This window comes from Sarcophilus harrisii, chromosome 5, assembly GCF_902635505.1.
Source record: "Sarcophilus harrisii chromosome 5, mSarHar1.11, whole genome shotgun sequence".
NCBI lineage: Eukaryota > Metazoa > Chordata > Mammalia > Dasyuromorphia > Dasyuridae > Sarcophilus > Sarcophilus harrisii.
In genome coordinates this window covers 264,555,728-264,579,665 of record NC_045430.1, presented here as the reverse complement: position 1 = coordinate 264,579,665, position 23,938 = coordinate 264,555,728, and the positions used below count along the sequence as shown (strand labels likewise).

The window sequence follows — 23,938 nt, the reverse complement described above, 5'->3', positions numbered from 1 at the left end:
TCAGAAACTGTCCACATCCACCTAAGAATGTAGGCTGACTTAAGCAGCTCACAGTATTATACATATTTTTGCATAAAGAAATAAATTAGTTATTCAGGTATGTTTTATAATCTAACCTCATATGTTTATGAAGACAAGGAGAGGGAGAGAGAGGAGGCAATAAGAACCAGACAAGTCAAATAATCACCATTTCCTTGCCCTCTATCTCCCCTCAGATCTTAACAGAGACAGTCCTTGAGAATAGTAGTGACTTCAAACAATATGCTACATTTGCTTCTAGCTAAGTCATCATCAATAGGAAAAATCATTATGGAAAAGGTGTCAATCTGTCCCACTCCCATTAGCAAAAACTGTTGACCAAATGCTGCCAACATCAGATAAGTATAAGAGTCCTAAGAGTGGCAGCATCCCCAGATCACAATTTCTGCTTTCAACCTGGTCATCACAGAGATCATCCAGGGAAATAACTCCTGTGAAGCAGCAGCCAGTCATTCTCATTAATTGCCAATCAGCTGCTATCCACAAGGTAGGAAAACCAGGCTAGCAGAAATAGCAAGCCACTGAAGGAGAGATGGGGATATTGATGTGTCAGGCAAGTCAAACCACCATCTTCCCTCAGACTAACATGGAGACAGCCTAGGACCCTGAATTTAAAGAACTTTGATAGCAATGTTTCTAGCACAATTCCTGTAACCATCATACTGTGGACATGCAGCCTAGAAACTGTTCCTGCAAGAGCTACATACTTAGCACTGAAGATCCAGAAAAGTAAGTTCTTGCCACCAAAGTCTTTGGCACTGTCTAGTGATTCAATATCATAAACTGATATGATTTTATCAGTAGAAATGCCATCATGATTTTAAAGAAAAATTACCATCTGCTTTACCTCTTTAAGGAGCATGGAAACTTTCCATCAAACTGAGAACTGGAAACTTCCTTAAAAGACTGTCTCTCCTCATAATATGATCTCCTTAAGAGCTGGGAATGCCTTACTTTTCTATTTGTATCCCTGGTATTTAGCACAGTGCTTTCCATGTAGCAATAATGTTTTTTTTTAATTCATAAATTCAGTTACTCACTCACTCATCCATTCATTCGTTCAGCTAGGTGGCACAGTGGATAAAGGTCTAGGCACAATCAACCCATTCATAACCTAGATAGCACAACAGTGGATCATTATGCCTAACACTGCTGCTATTGCTTCATTTAATAAATGGGAGATTGCTTCTCTATCAGGACCACTCCTCTATCAAGACTACTCCCCAATCTTTCTATGCAGGCATAGTTTACCCCTCTTTGATGCTTACTTTTGTTTCTAAATAGTCCACTCTCAAGTCTCCAACCTTTTTGCTCCTTGAGACTTTCTTCTCTATTCCACTTGTTAAGCATTTTCTGTTACTATCAGTTTTTAGTTGTATATATTCCATCTCAGTTTTTCTGCTTCAAAGAACTATATAGAGATAATAACTACATCTAACTTGTGTTTCAATTTGTGAGTCCAATATGATTTTTTGTCATTATAGCACTTCTAGTCATGTTGTCATATAACATTTAATAAAAATTTCCTATTGGCCTGTCAAGAGTAAGTAAAAAAGATGGAAACAAAAGAAAAACACATTTGCCTTTATGTAGCTTACCTTCTTAACTAAGATATGTAACCTTTAAAAATATAGAAAATTTTTAATTTAATGTATATTTAATCATATAGTACATCATATACATAAAAGCTATAGTAATTCTTTGCAAGAGAAATAATTGGTTATAGTGCACCCAGAAAAGGCTTCCTGGAAAAAGTAGATGTGAATCTGGATCTTGAAAAAAATATGGTTTGGCAGATAAACCCAAAATGTTAATACCCTACATTCGCTATCTTATATGCCAGTATTTTACCAAGAACTCTAGATATTGTATGTCTAGTAGAAGACGCAGGTTGCCCATCAATTAATTCTTGCTCTTGCTGTTCCACCTTCTTTTCTGATCAAAGAGGCTGCTGATAATGTTCTTTGTCACTTCTCTGTGATTATTTGGCATATGTTGCAGTCTACACATGTCCACCATGTGCCCCTATGCTGCCCTCTGTGAAATGCTTAACTTTAATTCTTTAAAGACAGCAGAGTATCTCCTTCCCTGAAATTTATCATAATTAGCCTCATGGAGACTGATGAATATACAAATCAGACCAAATTCTTTGGCAGGAAAGGATTGCTTTAAGGAGGTTTTGTATCAAGATGGTAGTGTCAGAGGAAAGAAGATTTGGAGAAATATTGCAAAAGTCAAATCAAGAAATATTGGCAACAGGATGGAAACTAGGTGGGGATGGGGGTTTAGATGGTGAGAAGCCATGAAAGACCCCTAAGTTGTGAGCTTAGGGGACTGGGAGAATGGTGATGTCCTTGACAATGTTAGGGAAGTTTTTTTAGAGGGGTTGGTTTAGGGGGAAGATTGGAAGTCAGCAGAGAGATTAGGGCTGAATAGATTTTATAATCATCAGCACAGAGATGATAATTAAATCCTGATAAGCTGATATGATCACTAAGTAAATACTATTGAGTGAAAAGAGAAGAGGGCCCAGGACAGAGTCCTGTGGATCTGGGATTAGTGAGTATGCTGTAGATGAAGATATTGAGTATCTAAATTTTAAAATATATTTACTTAGAATATTTTTCCCAATTTTTTTTTCCTGAGGCAATTGAGGTCAAGTGACTTACCCAGGGTCATACAGCCAGTTAGTGTTAAGTGTCTGAGGTTAGATTTGAACTCAGGTCCTCCTGACTTCAGGGCTGGTGTTCTATCCACCCCCAATGTTTCTTTAAAAAACAAATATAACTTTTGTTGTATAAAATTATTTTATTTCAATCATGTAAAACTCACTGATTTTGTCTCTGATGATTTTCTTCAGTCCCTCCTCTCAAATGGTGAGATTTCTTTTTCCTTCTTTTTAAATGATTTTTAAAAAATTTATTTAAAAATTCTCTCCCTTACTCCATCAATCCACTACCCGTTGAGAAGGCTAAAAATGGAATTTTATACATATAGAATAATAAAAAACGTAATTTCCACATTAGCCAAGTTCTTCCCATCTCCCTCCCCACCCAAAACAACAGCAAGAAAAATAAGGAGAAATATATGCTTCCATCTGCATTCTGAGTTCATTAGTTCTCTCTTGGGAGATGGATAGAATTTTATATCATGCATCTTTTGGAGTTGCAGGATTGATCAAAGTAAATAAGTCTTTCATAGTTGGTTACCTATAGAATACTGCTGTCACTATGTTAATTGTTCTTCTGAACAATTTCATTTCACTTGCTCATTGCAGTTTCTATCAGTTCACAAAATCTTCTCAGGTTTCTCTAAAATCATCACCTCCATCTTTTCTAATAGTACAATAGTATTCCATCACATTCATATACCATCATTTATTCATCTATTTTTCAAATAATGGGCACCCCTTCCATTTTCAACCTTAAGTCACCACAAAAAAAAAAAAAAAAAGTTGCTGAAATATTTTTTTAATGTGTGGATCCTTTTACTTCTTTGGTTTCTTTAGGGCCTAGTCTTACTCATGATACTGCTGAGTCAAGGGGTATGCAAAGTTTTATAGTGGGGATGATGCAGGGGAAAGATTCCAATCTTTGATTCCCAACCCCCCTAGCTAATGTAAATTACCCTTTGACTCTCAAATCCTGGTCCCTTTGAATTCCAATAGAAGATCCGGACCTGTCCCAGCCCCACCCGGATCTGAACCAACTTTGGGGCTACACCCCAAAGCCCCTCGAGCTAAGTCTTCGACTTAAAAGGACCACACTGGGAACCCCTCTTTGCAGAGATTCCAAACATGGTCGCCATGTGAGGACCCTCTGTCCACTGGACCCTCTGTCCAGTGCCCTCCTTATCTCTACCTTTCACCTATCTCCTACTTCTAAACTCAGTAATAAACCTCTTTTATTAATCTAGCTCTCTGGGCCAATAAATGCTTTTATTGGGAATTCCGCGCCGCTACTACCGCTGTATCCTTGCGCCGAATCCAAGGGGGTTACAGGGGAACTCTGTTTGACTCCCTATACTCCAAACCTGCCACTAGACCTTAACTAAACCCTAATTTCATTTAGGTACCCCAAATGTAGACCTCAACATGTGGTCTACACCTCAACAGGGACATAGTTCTAAATTGTTCTCCAGAAAAGAACTCTGGGAGATGACTAAGAACCACTACATAGAATTCCCAATCCCTCTATTTTTGTCTGCCTGCATTTTTTATTTCCTTCACAGGCTAATTGAACACTATTTCAAAGTCCAACTCTTTTTATACAGCAAAATAACTGTTTGGACATGTATACATATATTGTATTTAACTTATACTTTAATATATTTAACATGTATTGGTCATGCCATATAAGAGAAGGGGTGGGGGAAGGAGGGAAAAAGTTGGAACAAAAGGATTTGCAACTGTCAATGCTGAAAAATTACCTACCCATGCATATATCTTGTAAATAAAAAATTATAAATAAATAAATAAATAGTTCTCCAGAATGGTTGAATTAGTACAAGTTCACCAACAGTCCATTAGTATCCCAATTTTCCTGCATCCCTTTATTTAGTGTCATGTAGTGATTTTTTTAAAAGAAATTAGATCGTTGATCTAGTTAAAGTTTATTATGGCATATTTATATTAGGTAGATCTAAAACCATGTTTCCCCATTTGGCTATACAGTCATCCAATCTTCCCAGCAGTTTTTCTGAAAAAGATAGTGAGTTCAATAATCTAATGTGACAACTGACCCTTACTCTTTGGCAGCTTCCACTGAGTATTATATATACTGGGCAGGGAAGACTTTATTGGTCTGAGAGGTATTTTTGGCTTCCTTGCTGCTTGAAGCTTAAAGTTCATGCCCTAAGGTACTGAGATTTTCTCAGAGTAGTACCTCTTGAATTCTGGGAAGCTTTCCTGACCTGACATGGCCACTTATCATGGTGATTGGGGAGGCCAAGAAAATAGCTTTTTATATCCTTTTAAACTAGGACTTGTTTTCTTTTAATTTCTTTTGATTAGTGATTTTTACTTATTCTTGGGGGGGTTTTTGTTTGTTGAGTTGTTTTTTTTTTTTTTTTTTTTTTTTTTTTTTGCATTTTATGATTTTTGGATATCTTACTGTATTTTCAAATAGATTCAACAAATTAAGCCCTACTATGTACTAGGCACTATGCTAAATTGTTGAAGGCCACAGATAGTGGGGGAACTCTGGGTGAGATATAAGACCCTTCAGCCCAGAGGGAACCTACTGACAATGTCTGGTTTGGCTCCCCGTCACTCCTAAGGGCTCTCAGCCTGAGGGACTGAGAAGTCAGGGGGCAGTGACAACCTGTGTTGTAATTAAAGCAGTGTGATACCAAGTGGCAAAGAGTCATCTATATACAATAGCAAGTTGTTTATGTGGTCCCCATTGTATAAAGGGCTGAAACTCTGAATAGGTGCACTTCAATCAGACAACAGAGCACTTAAATCTAATTACCTATTCAAAATAAGACAATGACTCTATTAGCACATGTTTAGAATTGCTCTTCTCACAGTTAATGCTGGTTCAATGTTTGGGGTTAAGAGAATTGTAGGTAAGTATTAGGGGATAGGGTGAGAGAGGCCAGAGAACTTCACTTTGCAGCAGGACCAGGAGAAGGGAGGTTGGTGGTGAGCTTGTGGCAGTTTGTCTGTCTTCTTCACTTCTCCCCCTAAAAATCAAGGACTTTTACTTATCCTGACTCTGGCTGTTCCTGAAGCCTCCAGGAAACTAGCCTAGACTTTACATGCGTGGGCAGTATATTGTTAGCGCATGCACAGTGTTGCTTTGGTTATGCAAGGGTATTAGGGTATATAAGGAGAATTTGGAATAAACGGACTTCATTTTTGATCATCCATGTGAGTCTCACCTTATCACTCCTCCACTAAGACCAAGGACTCGGGCTGGTCCTGAGATCCTCTAGAGAGCTAATCTGGATGGTATAAATTGGCACCTCAGCATGGGGGCTCTAGAAAGCATTGTACATTTTGGCACCCCCAATTTGGGGGCTCTAGAAAGCACACAACACTAAGTGATGAGGATACAAATGAAAAAAAAAAAAAAAAGATAATTTCTGCTCTCAAAGCGCTTACAATCTAATGGGGGGAAATAAAACACAAAGGGAAGCTGGAGGGAATATTGAACTAAGCTGAAAATCTAATTTCTGTCCTCTATAAAGAAAGTCTTTGGGAGGACTTTAGTGCCACACACTTCAACCCTCCCGTCAGGGGACAGAAGAATTTGTGAACCTTGAGAAGATGTTGAATATCCAAGACTGAGTTAAAAGCATAGTGATGAGGTTAAAAGTGATCAGTTTATCCTGAGAGGGGCTTCTTGTTTCATGAAGTTAAAACAAAGCATATTAGAGTAGCCCTTTGTTCAGCCTAACCCAAAAAAGAGGCAAACAAAACAAAACCCCCCAATAATAACAATAACAACAAAAACAAACCGCTCATGTGATATTAGCTGCCTTTTTTAGACATTGTTTCCAGAAAGATGATAATTCCACAGGATCCTGCTTTGTTCAGACCACTCTGAAATACTATAGACATTTCTTGGCCTCCAATTTAACAAGGACGTTGATAAGATGGACTATGTTGATGAACAGGTTGGTAAATGGTCTCAAGTTAATCTCATGTGAAGACTGTCTGTGTATTTTAGCCTGGAGATGAAGGGTTACAATTGTCTTATTTTGTCCCTGAAGCCAGAAACAGGTGAAATGAGTTTTTAAGGTACAAAGAAACATATTTAGAGTTGACATCAGGAACAACTTCCTAATGTGAGCTGTGCCAAAGAGGCGCCAGTGCTTGCAAACAGGAAATTTCCTTTTCATGAAGCTCTTGCAGAAGAAACAAGCTTTTGTTGAGCATATTACAGTAGCATGGGTTGGACTAGATGCTTCCATGGTCTTTTCCAAGTCCAAAATTCGGTGATTCTCTTTTTAATTAGTCTGTTGGTAGTGGTTTTGGTTTTTAGTGTGGGTTTATCAAACTAATCTTCTATATTCATTGGATTCTTTTTTCTGAGTACTTTATTCCAGTGTGGTCAAGTTCAAATAAGAATGGGAACCACTACACTGTGCATAAAGCTCCTTCAGGGCTGTATATTACCTTAGAAAACTGCTATTAAGATTATCTGTTTTTAACTTTTATTTTGTTACATATTTTCCAATTACATTTTAATCTGGTTCCTCCCAAAGGAATGTTGCCGCTGTAGATTTGTAGATTTCTGCTTTATTCTTTTTCATTTACTTATTTCTGTCTTTTTTCCTACCATGGTGGCCAGTTATCTAAATGATTGCTCTAGGACACATTTTGGCATTTTTTTCTTTTTTTTCATACTTTTTTTTAATATATATTTTAGCTCCATCTGTTTTTCTACGTGCATTTTATGATTTTATCTAATTTTGTGAAATAATCTATTGGCATTGCACTTAGTTATGAGAAATATTGCAATTTTTATTGTGCTTTTTTTAAAAACCTAATTATGATCAGAAAATATCCCACCATTTATTTAGTTAGTTCTTCCTGGGTCTTATTCAAGATTATTTTGAAGTTGTTTTTGTATTGATTTCTTATTTAAATCTCTCAACTTCAAGTCTCTCTCCCTTTTCTACTTTGTCTTCCACACAGCTGTCAAAGAGATATTTCTAAGCTATTCATCTGAGTGTCTCATTTCTCTGCTAAAAAAGTTCCAGGGCTTCCCTGTCGCTTCTATAAGAAGATATAAATTTCTCTAGCACTTATGCCCCTTCACAATCCAGCTTGATCCAGCTCTTCCAGGCTTATTAAATATTACTTTCCTTTATGTACTATAAAGTCTAGTTCATGTAATTACAAATCAGAATTAAGCTGGGGGAGTTAATGATGCCCTTTCCCATTTAAAGGACCTCTTAGTTCTGACTCACACTCAAACTAAAGTCAGTCATGGGGAAGACTAGTTTCTAAAGAAAGGAGTCAGACTCCTTTTCTTGTGTGCTCTTGCTCTAGAGAACCAGGGGGAAAAAAACCTTAAAAATCTAGTAGAAATCAAATCAAGAATGTTTCCAAAAAAGTATGTTAAGGTATTGGATGTATACTATAGATAAATGGACATAAGTGGATAAAATTATTTTTATCATCCTAGGCCGTCTCCTCCTTCCCTCCAACCCCAAAGACTCAAAAGTATAAATTATAAAGACTTAAATGACCTAGAGACCTAACACTATTAAAATAATCTCCCAGGAAGCCGGTATTCAAAAAGCCTCCATTTAAATTGTAAGCTTCTTGAGGGCAATATCTATCTCTGGACTCTTTTTGTGTTCTTAGCACTTAGCACAGGGTCTAGCAAATAGTAAGACACTGAATAAACATTTAGTGATTGGTTTACTGATCAGAGTGAAGAAGGGACCCCAAAACTCTAAAAATCCTTGAAGGAGAAATTCTCCTGGGACTCTGCCTCAGTGAAGGACCCTGAGAGGGGGAAACAAGATAAACAGCTTCATTCTGTTATCTAGGTGGTTCCCCTATACTCCTTGGGTTGGTTCAGTCCTGAGTAAAAGAATTCCAACCCTATTCAATAAAGAAACTTATTCAATTCTATTCAAATTCAGCTCAAGCTGAAATCCAGCTTGTAGCCAAAACTCCTATTATAAAAGAGCCAATCTAAAATCCTCTCTTTGCAGAGGTTCTAAACATGCCATGCTATGCTTGCTATGCCAAAAAGGCCTCTGCCCACTGGATAATATTCTTTTCCAGTGCTACCTCTTTTTATCCTCACCTATTTCCCTAAGGAGACTTGATGTCTCTCTGTCAGGATTTCTAACCTTACTTCCCAATCTCTCTAATAAACCTCTTTTATCAATCTAGATTTTCCGGTTTGTAAATTCCTTTACAGAGAACCTCTGTGCCCGCCAGAAGGTGGTTCCCCAAAACTCCCTACCCTTGCACCGACTCCCAAGGAGTATAGGGGAGCCAAACCTCTCAATTTGGTTCCCTGGACTCCAAACCTGCCACTAGACCTTATCATTTGGTTCCCTACTAAAGGGAACCCCAAAACCTACACCTCATCAAGAGCATGAGACCATTTTATTGTGCCACAGTTCTCTTTTATTGTCCTGACTCAGTTTCCTTGAATTGTTCTGCCTCAGTTCCTAATTGTTCTGGTCAATTGCAACACCACCCCTTCCTCCTAATCATAATGATCCAGATAAGGAGAAAGCCCTTCTATCTTAGATATCATCAGAATGTTGGGTGCCTCTCCCCATTGCAATTTATCAGAATGTTGGGCATCTCTCCCCATTCTATAATCCCAATTTATCAGATGTCCCCATGCCTCCCTCTACCCTGTCAGAACCAGATTAATAGTGCCCCTCCCCCCCCCTTCTCTCCCTCCCTCTCTGGTGTTCCAGATCTCAGCACTGACTCCACCCCTGCTTACAGTCTAACCCCTGGTAGCTTGGAGTCCAGTGCATTTATATGTCACTGAGAACTCACATTGTTTTTTAGATTCTTGGAGACAGTAGTCTCATTCAGTCCTGGGACCAAACTATGGATCCATTTGGTCTCCCTTTCAAATAAAATATTAAAAACTCTCTAATCTCTATCTTGCCTAGTTTCTCTGGCATTACAATTTCACTTTCAAATGACTGAAATTTCTGAACTACTTAAAGTTTATGTCCCCCTGGAAAGCCGGGTCAGATTTTGGATCATCCTCCTAGAGAAATGGAATTTAGACCATCTCCTACAGTGCTGAGAGACTGAGGGTCAATTCAAGGACTCCATTACCTCTGGAATCTTCAAAGTTGCCTCCCAAGTTGGAAGTGTCCAAGGTTGATGTTTGGGCCCCATGCTTAGGCTCACCTAAACAAATATGGGCTCAAAGCTCTTTCCTACCCTCAGAAAACTCCAAATGAGCAGAATCGAAGTGGAAGCCCTAGATGAAAGTCACTCTTCTAAGATCTAAGTGCATTCCTCCAGGTTCCTTGGACAGTGTTTCTAGACCTAGCACGCCCCAACTTGGAAGTATGGATGGGGAAGGAACATGGTGTAGAAATAAGAGATCTTTATTTATCATCCCAATGTCATTCAGTGTTCAGTGCAGGTGAGTCCCATGCATATTCTAATGGGATTTCTCCTACTGAATACTCAGAGCATTCCATCTCTGTCTGTGAACAAACTGTCCCCATGCCAGGAATGCAGTTCCTCCAAATTCAACCATTTTCCAAAGCTCAGCACAAATGCTCCCTCCTGATGTGGATTTAATTCTCTTCTGTCAGGAAGAAGCCCACCTGGCTATAATTACATATAACCAATTCCTAGACCATCCTGTTTATATAGAGCAATTGTGAAGCTGGAACTCTTTTACCAACCTCCTTTTTTGTGCATCTTTAAACAACTTAGGAGATACTGATGAGGATATCTTTAGACAGGTCTGGGACCTGGTCTGCCAGGTGCATTGCATCTGGCTCCTTGATCCTTTCCTTAACCTTTCCTTTCCCGTTTTCCCTTAGAAACCCCCAAGGCTGTATTTTCCCTAACTCTTGGTTATTAGTCTGCTAAACTCTTTGGATTTAATGTGCTAGTTAAAGACATGTCTAGAACACATTTCTTTAATAGATTTTTTCAAATTCCTTTCCTTGGTAACCCTATTGTTCTTCTTATTTCATATTTGCCATTCCTGGTGCCTATTTTACCTCTTATTTTGTCTGTGACCTTTCCTCCTAAATAAACCCACCTTTTGACAAAGAGAATAGTCATTGTGAATTTGTCACATTTATATCAAACTAGATATTAGTATTACAATCTCATCCCTCCTACAGGATGATTTCCCTGATTTCCTCCAGCTGCTAATTGCTCCTTGTCTGACATGAAATCACCTTGTATTTATTATACATTTATTAAATATATTTATATGCAAACAGTTTATGTATTTTATGTAGTTTATAATTTGTATACATATTGTATATAACTTATATAGGTACATATTGTTTCTTCCAATTGACTATAAGCTTTTTGAAGGCAGGGATTGATTTTTTGCCTCTGTTCCTAATACTTAGCATATAGCAGGTAATCAGTAAATTAATTTTGTTTACATCTTGATAATTTCCAAATATTTCATATACTGCCAATTCTTTTAATTATAGGTGGTATCGGATAGAAATGTAGATGATTTGTGGGGGCTTATATATGATTATTCATTTTTTATCTTAAGTTTTCTAACCATATCAGGTAGAATTACATAAAATATATAGCTTATTGTTATGCCACATTTCTCTTTTATTGTCTTGAGTCAGTTTCCCTAATTATCCTAACCCAGTCCTGACTCATTTTCTCTGCTTCAGTCCTGCAAAACCTCCCCTCCCTCTTTATCAGAAATTTGATAAGGATAAAAGATCTTATGTTTTAGAATATCAGAATGCCTCTCCCCATCCCAAGCTATTAGAATGTCAGATACCATTTTATAAAGATGCCTCTCCCCTGGTTTATAGTATCTCCCTCTCCAGAGGCTCACCCCACCTTGTCAGAGTTCCATTCCACTCTCAGTATCCTGACTCCGCTCCTGCCTCAGTATACCCCATGACTCTGAGCCATCCAACTCTGTATATAGGTCATTGAGAACTCACATTGTTTGCTGGATTCTTGGAGAAGATAGTCTCACTCAGCCCTGGGACCAAACCATGGATCCATTTGGTCCCAGTAAATCTCTCCCTTTCAAATAAAATATAAAATATTAAATGCTCTCTAATCTCTATCTTGTCTCAGTTTCTCTGGCATTACATTGTTATGGGCCAGAACTTGAAACAAGGTGTTGACTCACTGGAATTGATGGAAGAAATGCTTGTGTGCTTGAGTTTGCACCTTTGAGAGTTCACACATTAGCTCACACATATTAGTTCACACTTTTGGGAGATTCACAAGTCAGTATTCAGTATGAGATTCACAAATTCACACCTCCCATAATCCCACTCTTGGAGGAGAAGTCAATCTTTGAGTTTACACCTCTAAAAGAGCATAAAAAGAGCTTCAGTCAGTCAGTCAGTCAGTTCAGAAGATTGCCAGGAGTCAGAGTTGAACTAGAGGAAAAGCTGGAAGAGCAAAAAGACAAGCTGCACGAGTTCTTGGAACCAAACAGAGAGATAGTCCAATAAGAAAACTAACCGGGCTATTTTGGAAGAGACAATTAAAGATTTGAACTTTTATCAGCTGGCAGCATTTGGGGTCATTATTGATTTGAACTGAAACTAAGGCTGCCTCCAGAAAACCTCCCCAAGAAACCTGCTCCCACAGAGTCCCATCATATGTTATTCAAAAGAATACCACCACCACATTTTGGCATAATAATCACTTCAAACTCAGCCAGCTGATAAAATTCAAACATTTATTTTCTTCTTCCAAGTCTTATCTCTTTCCTTGGGCCCAGTTAGCTTTCTTAGAGGCCTCTCTCCCTCCTTGGTTCTAAGAGCTCTTGCAGCTTATCTTTTGTTGCCTCCAGCTCTCTCTGAATCTTGGTTCAACTCCCACTCCCAGAAATCTTCCGAATGAACTGACTGACTGAAGCTCTTTTTAATGCTTTTAGAAGTGTAACCTCAAAAGATTGACTCCTCCTCCAAGAGTGGGATTATGGGAGGTGTGAATTTGTGAATCTCATATTGAATATTGACTTGTGAATCTCCCCAAAGTGTGAACTAATGTGTGTGAGCCCAAGCACACAAGCATTGCTTCCATCAATTCCAGTGAGTCAGCACTTTGTTTCAAGTTCTGGCCCATAACATTACATTATATATGTGCATATATATTTTAACTCATTCCATTAATTTCTTTTTGATGCTTTATCATTATTGCTGAAAAGCAGAATTAGTGAAGTGGACTCTAAGCTGTGACCCAAGTTTAGCTTTCAGCATTTCCTGGCTGTGTGACCCCACTGAGCAGACTAATTAACCTTTTAGCACCCCAGGTAGTTTTCTGGAAGATTCTCCTTCACTAGGAGCTCCCTATACTAATGATCCAGACTTCAGCACATAACTTGCTAAGATTTTAAAAAATAGTGTTCTACTCTAGCTATCCACTTTTAAGACCTGTTTTTAATGGAATGTTTCTGTTGTTGATGTTTCTCTATTATGCTGTAAAATTCACTTGTTATTCAAAGTAGCTCAAATTATAGAAACTTCTATTCCTACATCATTTGATGTTTTTAGAATGTTGTGATGTTTTGAGTGCTGTTGTATAAAAAGCTTTCTTTGCACCTGACATAATAATGTACTTGTTTGTTTTATTATTGAGATTTATTTTTATTATTTTCCTGATATTAAATACCATTTACAAATCCTTGCTCACGATGGCTATATTTTTATCCTATTTGCCAGTACCTTATTATTTTTGTCAACACTCATTAATGAAAGTGCTCTATGGTTTTCTTTCTATGCTTTTGCCTTTATTCCATTAGAAGGCATATTTGCTTTAGTGAAGGAACTGGTTTGCTTACCAGCTTTCTATTTTCTAACTGCCTCATTTTGTTTGAGACTTTTAATGTCTGTGATGTCATTTGTGTATACACTCCCTGTAACAACACAGATTGAGACTTCTCTATAAAAGCTGATTTTGTGACAACAGATACACCTACTAGTCTTGGTACTTTTCCAGATTGGTATGTCTTGTGCTGGGCTATGAACAGGCTGTGGCTACCTTGGGCTACCCCCATGGCTTCACATATATAAATTATTTACTTTAAGAATTCTCATTAAAAATCTTAAAATCCTGATTTTTAAAAAATACATTAATGATTTTAATCCAACTTGTTCTATGAATTTGCATTCTCACCGAGGTATGGGGACAAAGCAAAAAGCACATTAAAAAGTGAATAAAAGAAGAAATATATGTGCTCCATAGCAATCTTTGAAGGCTATTTAGTGGGGCAGATGTGTTTGATATAGCTTACAGCTCCACATAGAGGAAAAAAAAATTTGAACAACTGCAAGTGTCCCAAAGTAAGTAGAATGGACACTGAACATTCAGCTAGAATTGTGCAAGTCCAGAACAACTTTTGCTCTCCTTTTTTTTTAAGGCACATCTTAATTATTGTACCATCATTTCCCAATTGTGCTTCCTCAGATGGAAAGGTGAACCCTTATTTCAAAATCCACTTGGCACTCACAATCTAACCCTAGAAATGGGGAATTGAAGATTCCAGGCAATACAAATTACTTGAAAGACCAAAAAAGTGTTTGTTTATTTTTAGGTTCCCAGAAGGGGTAGCTCTAAATTTGCAAGTTGGCTCCACAGCAGGCTCGAGAAGCAATTTTTTGATGGGGGTGGGGTGGGAATGAAGGGTAGAGAAGGTCACTACTGGATAAAAGAAAAAGCTTTTAAATTCTAGTTTTAGAGTTTCATTCTTATGCAACAACAGTATTTTAATGTTTCTTTACTAATCAATCAATTAAAGCAAGGAAACTTTAAAGGGAGCAGAGGGTGGGGTCTGATTCAAATAAGTGGAGATATTTTGCTTAGAGAAGGGAGGAGGATCTGGAAGTTTCCAGGTGGACAGAGGATAAAAGTGGAAACCTTGGGAGAGGAGAGAGGGGGAGGGAGAGGCAGATATCCGGAAGCCGATCAACAATCATTCAACACCTATGATGTTCCAGATGTATTCTGCTGGTGGTGGACGAGGGAATTCCAAGTTCAAATCCAGCTTGAGCCATTTCCTAGCTGTGTGACCCCGGGCAAGTCCCTTAACCTCGGATTGCCTGGCAAAACTTTGACCCACTGGTTTCACGGAGAAGGAAATGGCGAACCACTCCAGTATCCCAGGCGGTGGTGAAGCTAATTGATTCTACCTCATCCTATGCCGGTTGTAATTGTGTTTCTTTTACCTGTCCAGCAGATGTCTCTGGAACATGACGAAGTTACAACTGCATGATGAATCCTTTACAATTACACAAGAAAACGTCTTTGAACAGGCCCAGGAAATCTATGCTTTCTTCTACGTTTTCTTCTAATAAAGCTTGTAGTGGTGGCTTAACAGACACCGTTTCCCTGGGCCGTTAACAGACACATTCTTTCCCTAGTAACACTTTCCTGTCAATGTGAGGGAAAAAAACTATATCCACGGAAGGGATAGGTTTTACACACAGGTGTGTGATTCTTCTATATTAAAGTGGCTGGACCCTATCTCTGGTCACGTATGTTTAGATGTAATTACGTGCAGAGCACGCATGTGTCGTACACAAGACAGCTGCATCTATTGCATAGAATTACAGAATTATAATTGTCACGAACTTATACAGTAAAACAGAAAGTGTCCCGCTAGCCAAAGCCGCACCTGTCCGACAGCTGGGGGCTGCAGCGGCCCCACGCGATGAGCCGAGGTTGCTGCCCGGCCCGTCTGGGCAGGCTCCGCGCCGGACCTCAGCGCCTGGGTTTTTTTTTTTTTTTTCCGCACCTGCACCAGAGAGCAGTTTCTTTTAGTCACGTTACGCAGCTTTTATTGTTAGCGGCGGCCAAGGTGAGCGCGGGGCGCCACGGGCCCCCGGCGCCTGCCCTCGAGGGGCTTCCACTCTAAGGGGAGACAGCCTCTCGGGGGCGGGGGGGGCGGGGCACTTAATTCGAAGCCTTGGGACCCCCGCACTTCACCCGACCGAGCAGAGGAGAGGACCCCCGGTTCTTCGGAGTGAAAGCAGGAGGTCTCCTCGCCCCGCCCCCACGGCCGCCGCGCTTACCCCACTCTGCGGCTCCTCCGCCGCCGCCGCCGCCGCCACAGACTCACTCACTGACCGGAGTGAGGCAGTGACGCACGAGCGCCTGCCTCCTGGGCGACACCCGGCCCAGCCCCGCTCTCCCCGCCCCTGTCGCGGGGCCTCACGGGACTCGTAGTCCGCTGCCTGGCGTCCCGCCCCCTCGCGGGCCTCGCGTTCCCAGCCTCAGCCCACACTTCCGGCTCCGTCGCGTGGCCGCGCAGATCGAACGCCGGCTCCGGCCCCCGCTCTGGAGCTCTTGGGCGCGCTCTCGAGCGCTCGTGCTCGGCTCGGGGGCGTGCTCCGCGGGGTCGCGCCGGGGCGGCCCTCCCCCACCCCCGCCGCATCGGAGGGCTCAGGCCCCGGGGGGGGGGGGCTGCGGCCTGGCCTCGAGGCCAGGGGAGGGGCCCGGGCGACATGGGCGCGGAGAGCCCGAGGCCTGGCCCGAGCCGGCGCCTGAGCCGGCGCGGCCCCGCGGAGGCCGGAAGCCCGCCGTGACCCCGCTGACCCGGGGTGTTCTCGGCTCGTTCCGCACGTCGGGGAAACCGAAAGTGCCGACGAGACGGTGAGCGGGGCCGGGCCGGGAAGGGGCGGGCCGGGGTGGCCGGGCGGGCTGGGACCCCTGCCCTCGGGGCCGACGGCTGCTCGGAGGCGATGGCGAAGCCTCGCACGCGGAGCCAGCCGAGCCCTACTCTCCTCTACCCCCTCCGTGGCCCGGGCCGCCTGTGCCTTCTCGGCTTCCGAGTGTGAGTCCCGCCCCCCGGGCCGAGGGGGACATCGGGGGGCTCCCCTTCCTCTCCCCCCGCCGGAGCCTGGATCCTGGCCTTTCTGGGGTGATTGAAAGCCGCCCTTCCGCCCTCTGCCTGTGAAAGCTGCTGTCCGGAGCCGCCGGCACTAATGCTGCGCTGTAGGTTTGCGCCTCTGGGCTCCCTCCTAGTCCTCTCTCCCCTGGGCTCGTGGGGCGGGAGTCGCGGGTGCTCGGAGATCCTGATCCCGTAACGGGGGTGTCAGCTGCGCAGGCGGGCTCGGGGGGCTGCCCTCTGACAGACGAGAAAACTGACGGGGGGCTGGGAATCTGCCCCCCCCCCAGTTCCTCCCGAGGCAACTCTCCCCAGGAGAGGGAAAGCTGAAAGTTTTGGGGGGCGCCGAATCCCCGAAGCTAGATATGGGGAAGAAGCCCTTGCTCTTTCTGTGGTATTCCTAGCTTTAGGTCTGGAAGGGTCCCGAGGGCATTCTGTGGGGAAACTGAGGCACGAACGTGGGTCAAGAGAATCTCTCCCCCCCCCCCCCCCCCCCCCCCCCCCCCCCAGTCGCCTTGGGTCTCATCTGAAAGCTGGTGGCTTGTTTCAGTCCCCACCCCCGCTAGGGACCTTGCAGGCCGTCCAGTCCCACCCTCCCCTTGTACTTGGAGCTCAGAGAGAGGTGAGGGCGCACAGGCCCGGATGGGACCTGCTGGCTGCTGTCCCGCCCTCGGGCCTCCCCGTGGGCAGGACGCGCAGGCCGCTCTCCAGAATCCCGGAAAGACTCTGGTCATCTAGAACACAGGGGGCAGCCAGGGTGAGCGCCCCCGTCCGAGGACTGGTCCCGGGAACTGAGCGTTGTCAGCCTGGATCAGACTTGGGGGGGCCTCCCGCTGTCGGAGGGGTTTGAGCTTAGGAGGCAGGAGTAGGGACAAAGCTGGGAGCTGCACAGAGGCGCCAGGGGGCCGAGGGTCTCCCGTCTGGGCAGCCCGGGAATGGGCTGCTCTGCCTCCGGAGCCTGCTGACCATCCACACGCTTAGGAAGTAGGATTGGATTGCGCCAGACGGCTTCCTGACCTCCTCAGCCTCTGTGTAATGGGGTTTCCTAACTCAGGAAAGGCCCCAAGTGATGCAGCAGCCGGCTCCGCCATTGTCGGGGTTCCCCTGAGCCTCGAGCAGTGCGGATTTGGGGCTGTCCGGAGATGTGAGTGGATGCAGGTGCTTTTTGTTGGGGCAGGAAGAGCTTTTCCCGGGTTCTGGAAAGCCATGCCAGGCTCTGGTTCTGGAGGTCCTATAGAAAGACTCCTGAGGAGGGCAGCTGGGTGGCGCAGTGGCTGGAGAGCCAGCCCTGAAGGCAGGAGGACTCAAGTTCAAATCTGGCCCCAGACACTTAACATAAGTTCCTGGCTGTGTGACCCTGGGCAACTCACTTAACCCCAACTGCCTCAGCAAAAAAAGGAGAAAGACTCCTGATAGTCCTGTCACAACTGCCTGTTAAGCATACCTCCAGTCATGCACAATTGGGGGTGACACAGCTTTTGCAGAACTGAGAGCTCTTCAGATATTAAAAACAAACAGTATTTTAGGTTCTCAGTATTGAAGAGAATGACAATTTGTCATGTATTTGTCGTTCTTTTCTACTTATCTTCCCAGTTTCACCTTAGAAGCTATTCTGCTGCCTAATGCAATAATTGCCTTTCAATGACAGACGACTGCATTTTCACTGTCCTTTGAACCCTTCTAGACATAGCCAACCTCTTCCTTGGCCCCATGCAGTTCCTTTTTAGCCACTATATGTCCCTTTCTACAGTTAGATGGGGGAAGGAGAATAACTAAGTGGGTGCAACTTTTTTTTTTTTATACAATGTAGAGTTTCTGTCTTCCCTCTAACCTCCACCCTGATAGATATAACCCACAACACACCCTGTTGTAAATTTGGTAGCTGTTCTGTGTTCAGGCATGCCTTGTAAACATAAGTACTACCAGGTTAGTAGTCTAACGAGCAGTATTATTCACTGTTCATGGTGTTTAAGAAATTTCTTAATTTTTCTCCCCAGACTTGTGATTTCATGTGGAAATTTTTCTTTATTACAGCTTCACTGAACATTTTGTGCTGTTACCTAAGACATTGAGAAGGTTGTTCTAAAGATAGTCCTTTTAGTTTGTAAAATAAAATTTTTCCATATTACTTACCTCTGTCCTGCATTGCCTCCCAGTTGTGGTGGAGACAGAGAAATAGGATAATAACTCAACTTTGGAGTTCTAACACATCTATACTGACTGATTCTGGCTCTTGACTTCTATGCCCCAGGTAGTTTTCTAAGTCTGTAAAATTGTAGGAACAGTTCCCAATTTGCATTGATCGAAGGAAGTTACCCTGCCTAGAATTCCCAGACACTTAACTAGCAGAATTAGGACAACCTGGCACTTTTATCTGAGATAGTCGAATTTACAATATCATTGTGATTGCTCATGCATTTATAATAATCGTCTTTATAGTAATACCCATTATAATCAGGGGCTTTGGTAACTGACTAGTTCCCTGTATAAGTCATTTACCCTCTTTGCCTTAGTTTCTTCTCTTGTGAAATGGGAGTAATACTTGCACCTATCTTAGAGGATTATTGTAAGAGTCAGTGCTAGAGTATTTCTAAAACACTTAGTACAGTATCTGGCACATTGTAGGAGCCTAATAAATGCTTGCTCCCTCCTCTTCACCTAGATAGGCAGTGAAACCTGGGATACAATCCGGATACAATCCAGTCTTCTCCCCTTCTCCCACTCCCCAGAAAAGGGGGGGAGGGGTCTTCCTTTCAGAAAAGGAAAGGTCCTACATATCTGAGTAGTAACTGGCTGTAAGTAGAACAGTATGTAATGGAAAGAGGAGGGTCTAAGAAACTTTGGGAGGAATTTGTTAGTACTGCTCCTTGTACTCTGACAATGTAGACATGGACTACTGAGGTATCTGCCCTTTAAATTTGGTGCATGTCTTCCAGCATTGTGTATCCTTCCTAAGCAGGTTGTTGGTTATGTAGGAGTCTGATTGGCAGTCATGATAAATCTAATTTCTTAGTGACCTGATTGGTTTATATGAATCGTGAAAATGCACATTTTAACATCTGGTTCCTTGCAAACATGAAATTTGTCCTGAAATTTCATGTAAAAAATTTGTGGCACATTTGAATCCTCAATAACATGGGCCTTGAATCCATGTACTATGAAAATGGATCAGAGGAGCTTGCCATAGTTAACCTAGAGAGAAGACTGGGGGAAAATATGATAAATGGCTTATAGTATTTAATGGTCTCCCCTGTAAGGCAGGAGCTAGACTTGCTCTGTTGGTTCCCAAAGAAAAGTATCAAGAGCATTATTTAGCAACTGTAAAGGGGCAAGTTTAGACAGGATGCCAATAGAAACTTCCAACACAGAACTATAAAGAAATGAAATGAAAGGAGATGTTCCTTTCCTTGTAAGTCTTCAGTTAAAGGCTAATTGATCCAATTGTCAAGTTTGTTAGACTGGGAATTTCTTTTCTGGGACTTAGATGGCCAATAAGGTCCTTGCTAACTCCTAGAGTCTGAGATTTGCTGATGCTATAGGGGAGTTCCTTCTCATAACTTCTATTTCTATACCATTTTCATCTTAAAGCAATTTATAGTCCATATATATTTCAGTGGATTCCTAGTCATACTTCCGAGCATAAGCATACAGCAGTGTAAAGGTTTTGTTGTTGAAAAAACAGCTCCTCTGCCCTTCCCCCAGTAAAGTTCCATTTAGAATTCTAAAATATTGTATAATTTGGAAAAATCTAATCAACTTAATACTTCAGTGGTTTTTCAATACATTATAAATAATAAGCAAATACATTTTAAAGTATATTATATGCAGCCTGATTTAAATAATGGAAAACTATGTCATGAGACTAAGTATTGTTGTAATATAGTTGCCTTCTATCTTTTCCATCATCAAAATCTTTTGCAGGGAGACTTTTCTTATTATGTGGTCAAAGTATTTAATCTTCAGCAGCATCAATATTTGACCTTCCAATGACTAGATTAAATTAATTTCCTTAAGTATTGATTTTATCTCCTTACTATCCAAGAGACTCTCAAAAGTTTCAAGCACCACAATATGAAAGTTAATCCACTTTTCTTATGGTCTAACTCTCACAACCTTATGGTCATACTTTATAGTCCAGCTTTCATTGCTACTGGACTTTGACTATATGAATCTTTGTTGGCAAGGTGCTATCTTTGCTTTTTAGTGTTTTGTTCAGATTTACCACAGCTTTCTTTCCAAGAAGCAAGCATCTTTTAATTTCATGGCTGCATTCATTCTGCATTCTCTGTGGGCGAATGCAGACTGCGGTGATCTTTGAGCCCAAAAATATGAAATCTGACCCTGCTTCCATTTCTTTGTCTGTTTGCCGGGAAGTGATAGGACTAGTTGCCAAGATCTTAGTTTTTCAGTTTTATTCAAGCCAGCTTTTACTCTCTCTTCTTTCAACCTCTTCAAGAGACTTCTTAATTCTTCACTTTTTGCCATCAAAATTGAATCGTTTGCATATGAGATTATTAGTATTTTGCACTGAGAAGCTTGTGGTCTGATAATCATAATCAGCTCCAAGTCTCTGGCTCTGATTTTCTTCAAGAGATCTCTTGTTTATCCCATTCTGTTGTTTTCTGTTTCTTTGTGTTGCTTTTTGTCTCCTTGCTATTATTTGGAATACTGCTTTTAGTTGGGTATAACTTCCTCTCTGCTTTTTCTTTCCTTTTCCTTATTTCCTTAGCTATTTGTAAAGCCTCATCAGTCATTTTGTTTTCTTGCTTTTCTTTTTCTTCGGAATTTTGTTGTTATTGTTCTTGTTGTTGTTGCTACCTCCTGTACAACAGTGTGAAAATATTTCCACAATTCTTTAGGTACTCCATCTATCAGATCTAATCCCTTAAATGTGTTCATAACTTCCACTTCATATTCATGGGAGATGTTACTTTAGGTCTGATGGTTTTCCTTTCTTCAATTTAAATCTGAATTTTCATGCAGAAGCTTATGATTTTGTAATGTAGGAGAAACTGAGGCAAGATCGAGATAAGATAGTTTTTAATAATTTATTTGAAAGGGAGGATTGTGTGTGTTGCTCCCAGGGCTGGTGTCCAAAGCATCCAGCAGGCAATGTTTGCTTCCCATGAAGCATACACACATGCACGTGCACACACACACACACACACACACACAGGCTCCAAGCTACTACTAGGTAGACCGAGGCAGGGCAGAGGCAGAGAGCACTGAGAACAGGAAGGGAGTATCAATACGCTTCTGACAGGGTGGGGGGAGGCACCAGACATTCTGATAAGTAGAGAGGGTCTGGGGTCATGATGTCTGAGATAGAAGATCTTTCTCCTTATCAAACATCCTGATGATGTTTGATAGGATATTGTTGCAACCTGGGGATTGGGGCAGAATAACTGAGGTAGGACAATTCAAGGAAACTGTGCCATAACAGTCTGAGCCACACTTAGCTACAGGTCTTGAGTCAAATTTTGATATTGACCCTAGGGTGATGTCCATGAGTAGGGTTGCCTTTGGGGTCGGTCGCTGAAAAAGAGTGTTTACCATGACTAAGAAGTTATCTTACAGAACTCTATATTAGTCTCTGCCTTGTTTCATTTTGCACTCCAAGGCCAAATTTGCCTATTATTCCAGTTATCTTTTGACTTCCTGCTTTAGCATTTCAGTCTCTTATAAATGTAATATCTTTTAGGGGGGGGTATTTCTAGACGATGTAAGTCTTCATAAAACTGATAAATTTTTCCTTAGTCATCAGTGATTGGAGTGTAGACTTGTATTACTATTGGGGATCAGGAAAGGCTTTCAGACTATCATTGTACAGGACTACCAAAACATTGAGGTTACAGGGTGCAGAAGACTCTTCCTGTACCAAGTCACCAAAGGGATGGGGTATGAGGTGATACCCCAAAAGTATATTGGGGTTATGGCCCAGTGTCACATCTCAAAAGAATTTGTAGACATCCTCCAAATGAAAGGGCAAAGATTTTATTATGTTAAGAGAGGACTAAATCCATAAGTTTTTAGTTTCCTAGAAGTAATCAGAAGGAAGAGACCATTAAAGGGGAAGATGCCATAAGGCAGGATTATACCATTGACTGGCAGGTCCTGACAGAGAAGTAAAGATCTAGCAGAAGAATCCAGGCAGAAAGATAAAGAGTAGTTAACTCTGAGAAAAGGGTGTCTTCTCAGCGGGCAGCTACACCAAGGAGAGGTCCTTTGGCAAAGCATGACTCCTACTTTGGGCCTCTGCCAAGAAATGAGCCCCAAGTTGCCCTTTTTTATAAGGAATCTGAAAGTGAGGTTTCAATTGAATGAGATTCCTTCAATGTTGTCATTGTCCCCAGATGAGACCACTTGCTGGGAGTGGTCTTGAGTCAATTTTCAGCTCAGTAGGGATCTATAGAAATCTAGATCTCCAGCTAAATGAGACTACTAAGTTTGAGCTTAGTAGGGAGAGGTCCTGGGCCAATCTTGATGAGACATTTAACTGCCCCAAAGAGTGGGTCCTTGTCAGGAGAGTTTCAGGGTTCACCCCAAAGATCAGGAAGGACAGTTTCAGGGTTCCCCCATCACATCCACTTAAGTTCACTGACACCCAGGATGTTGATGTTTAAATTTTGCTATTTTCAGCTCCTGTTTGACCACATCCAGGTTATCTTGGTCCCTAGATCTGACATTCCAGGTTCTCATGCAGTATTGATCTTTGCAGACACATCTGCAGCTGAGCTTCCTTTTGGCTTTGGCCCAGAAGCTTCATCAGTATTAGAGTTCTTCCCCATTGGCATGTTGGACTCCTTCCGATTCGAGGGGTTCATCTTCCAGTATCATGCCTTTCATCACTTAATACTGTCCTGAAGTTTTCTTAGCAAAGATCCTGGAGTGCTTTCTCATTTCCTTCTCACTTGGATAACCTTTTGTCTGACCTCTCCACTGTGACCTGTCCATCTTGGGTAACCTTACCTGGAATAGCTCACATGCACACCCCTTCGCCATGACAAGGCACTGATCTAAGAGGGGAGTAGTGAGGGCTGTCTGTTACGTTAACCAGTTCTATTAATATTAGGGGTTATTTAATATTAAATTCTAATTTAGGTATCATTGTAATAAATTGATGAATCATCTGTTAAATGTAAAATCATATAAAATAGTGGTCTATTAATCATAGATTAACATTCTCTGTGAATAAGAGGATCTCTTTTAGGGGGAGAGGAGTGTCATCAATATTCATTTTGCTCCTCAGACTGTGTTTTAGAATTTGAGTTAGATGAGATCTCTTGCACTTCAGCTTGCATTCCCATTTCCATCATGATCCCCAGTAGTCATCTAGTCTGTCTGAAGACATTCAGGGAGACTTAACTATCTCCCTAAAT

At 41.7% G+C, this 23,938-nt stretch overlaps 2 protein-coding genes across 7 annotated transcripts in view; one reads left to right on the top strand and one right to left on the bottom strand.

Moving 5' to 3' along the window:
- The window catches only part of ZCWPW2 (zinc finger CW-type and PWWP domain containing 2), a 140,063-nt gene extending 125,139 nt beyond the window's left edge, over positions 1–14,924 (bottom strand). Inside the window, exon 1 of the mRNA XM_031940256.1 lies at positions 14,899–14,924. Coding sequence (XP_031796116.1) covers positions 14,899–14,924 — 26 coding nt within the window. The remainder of the gene's footprint in view (positions 1–14,898) is intronic.
- Positions 14,925–16,239: 1,315 nt separating this feature from the next.
- AZI2 (5-azacytidine induced 2) overlaps positions 16,240–23,938 on the top strand; it is a 35,476-nt gene continuing 27,777 nt past the window's right edge. For 2 of the 6 annotated variants that reach the window (XM_031940408.1, XM_031940406.1), the window contains exon 1: positions 16,241–16,324. Coding sequence is in view for 3 of the 6 variants with exons in the window: in XM_003772036.4 (XP_003772084.2) it covers positions 16,657–16,666 (10 nt within the window). In the remaining 3 variants the exon portion in view is untranslated. Of the gene's footprint in view, positions 16,325–16,358; positions 16,667–23,938 lie in introns of those variants that run through there. The other 4 variants (XM_012551382.3, XM_023505188.2, XM_031940407.1 and 1 more) reach the window with 3 other exon arrangements.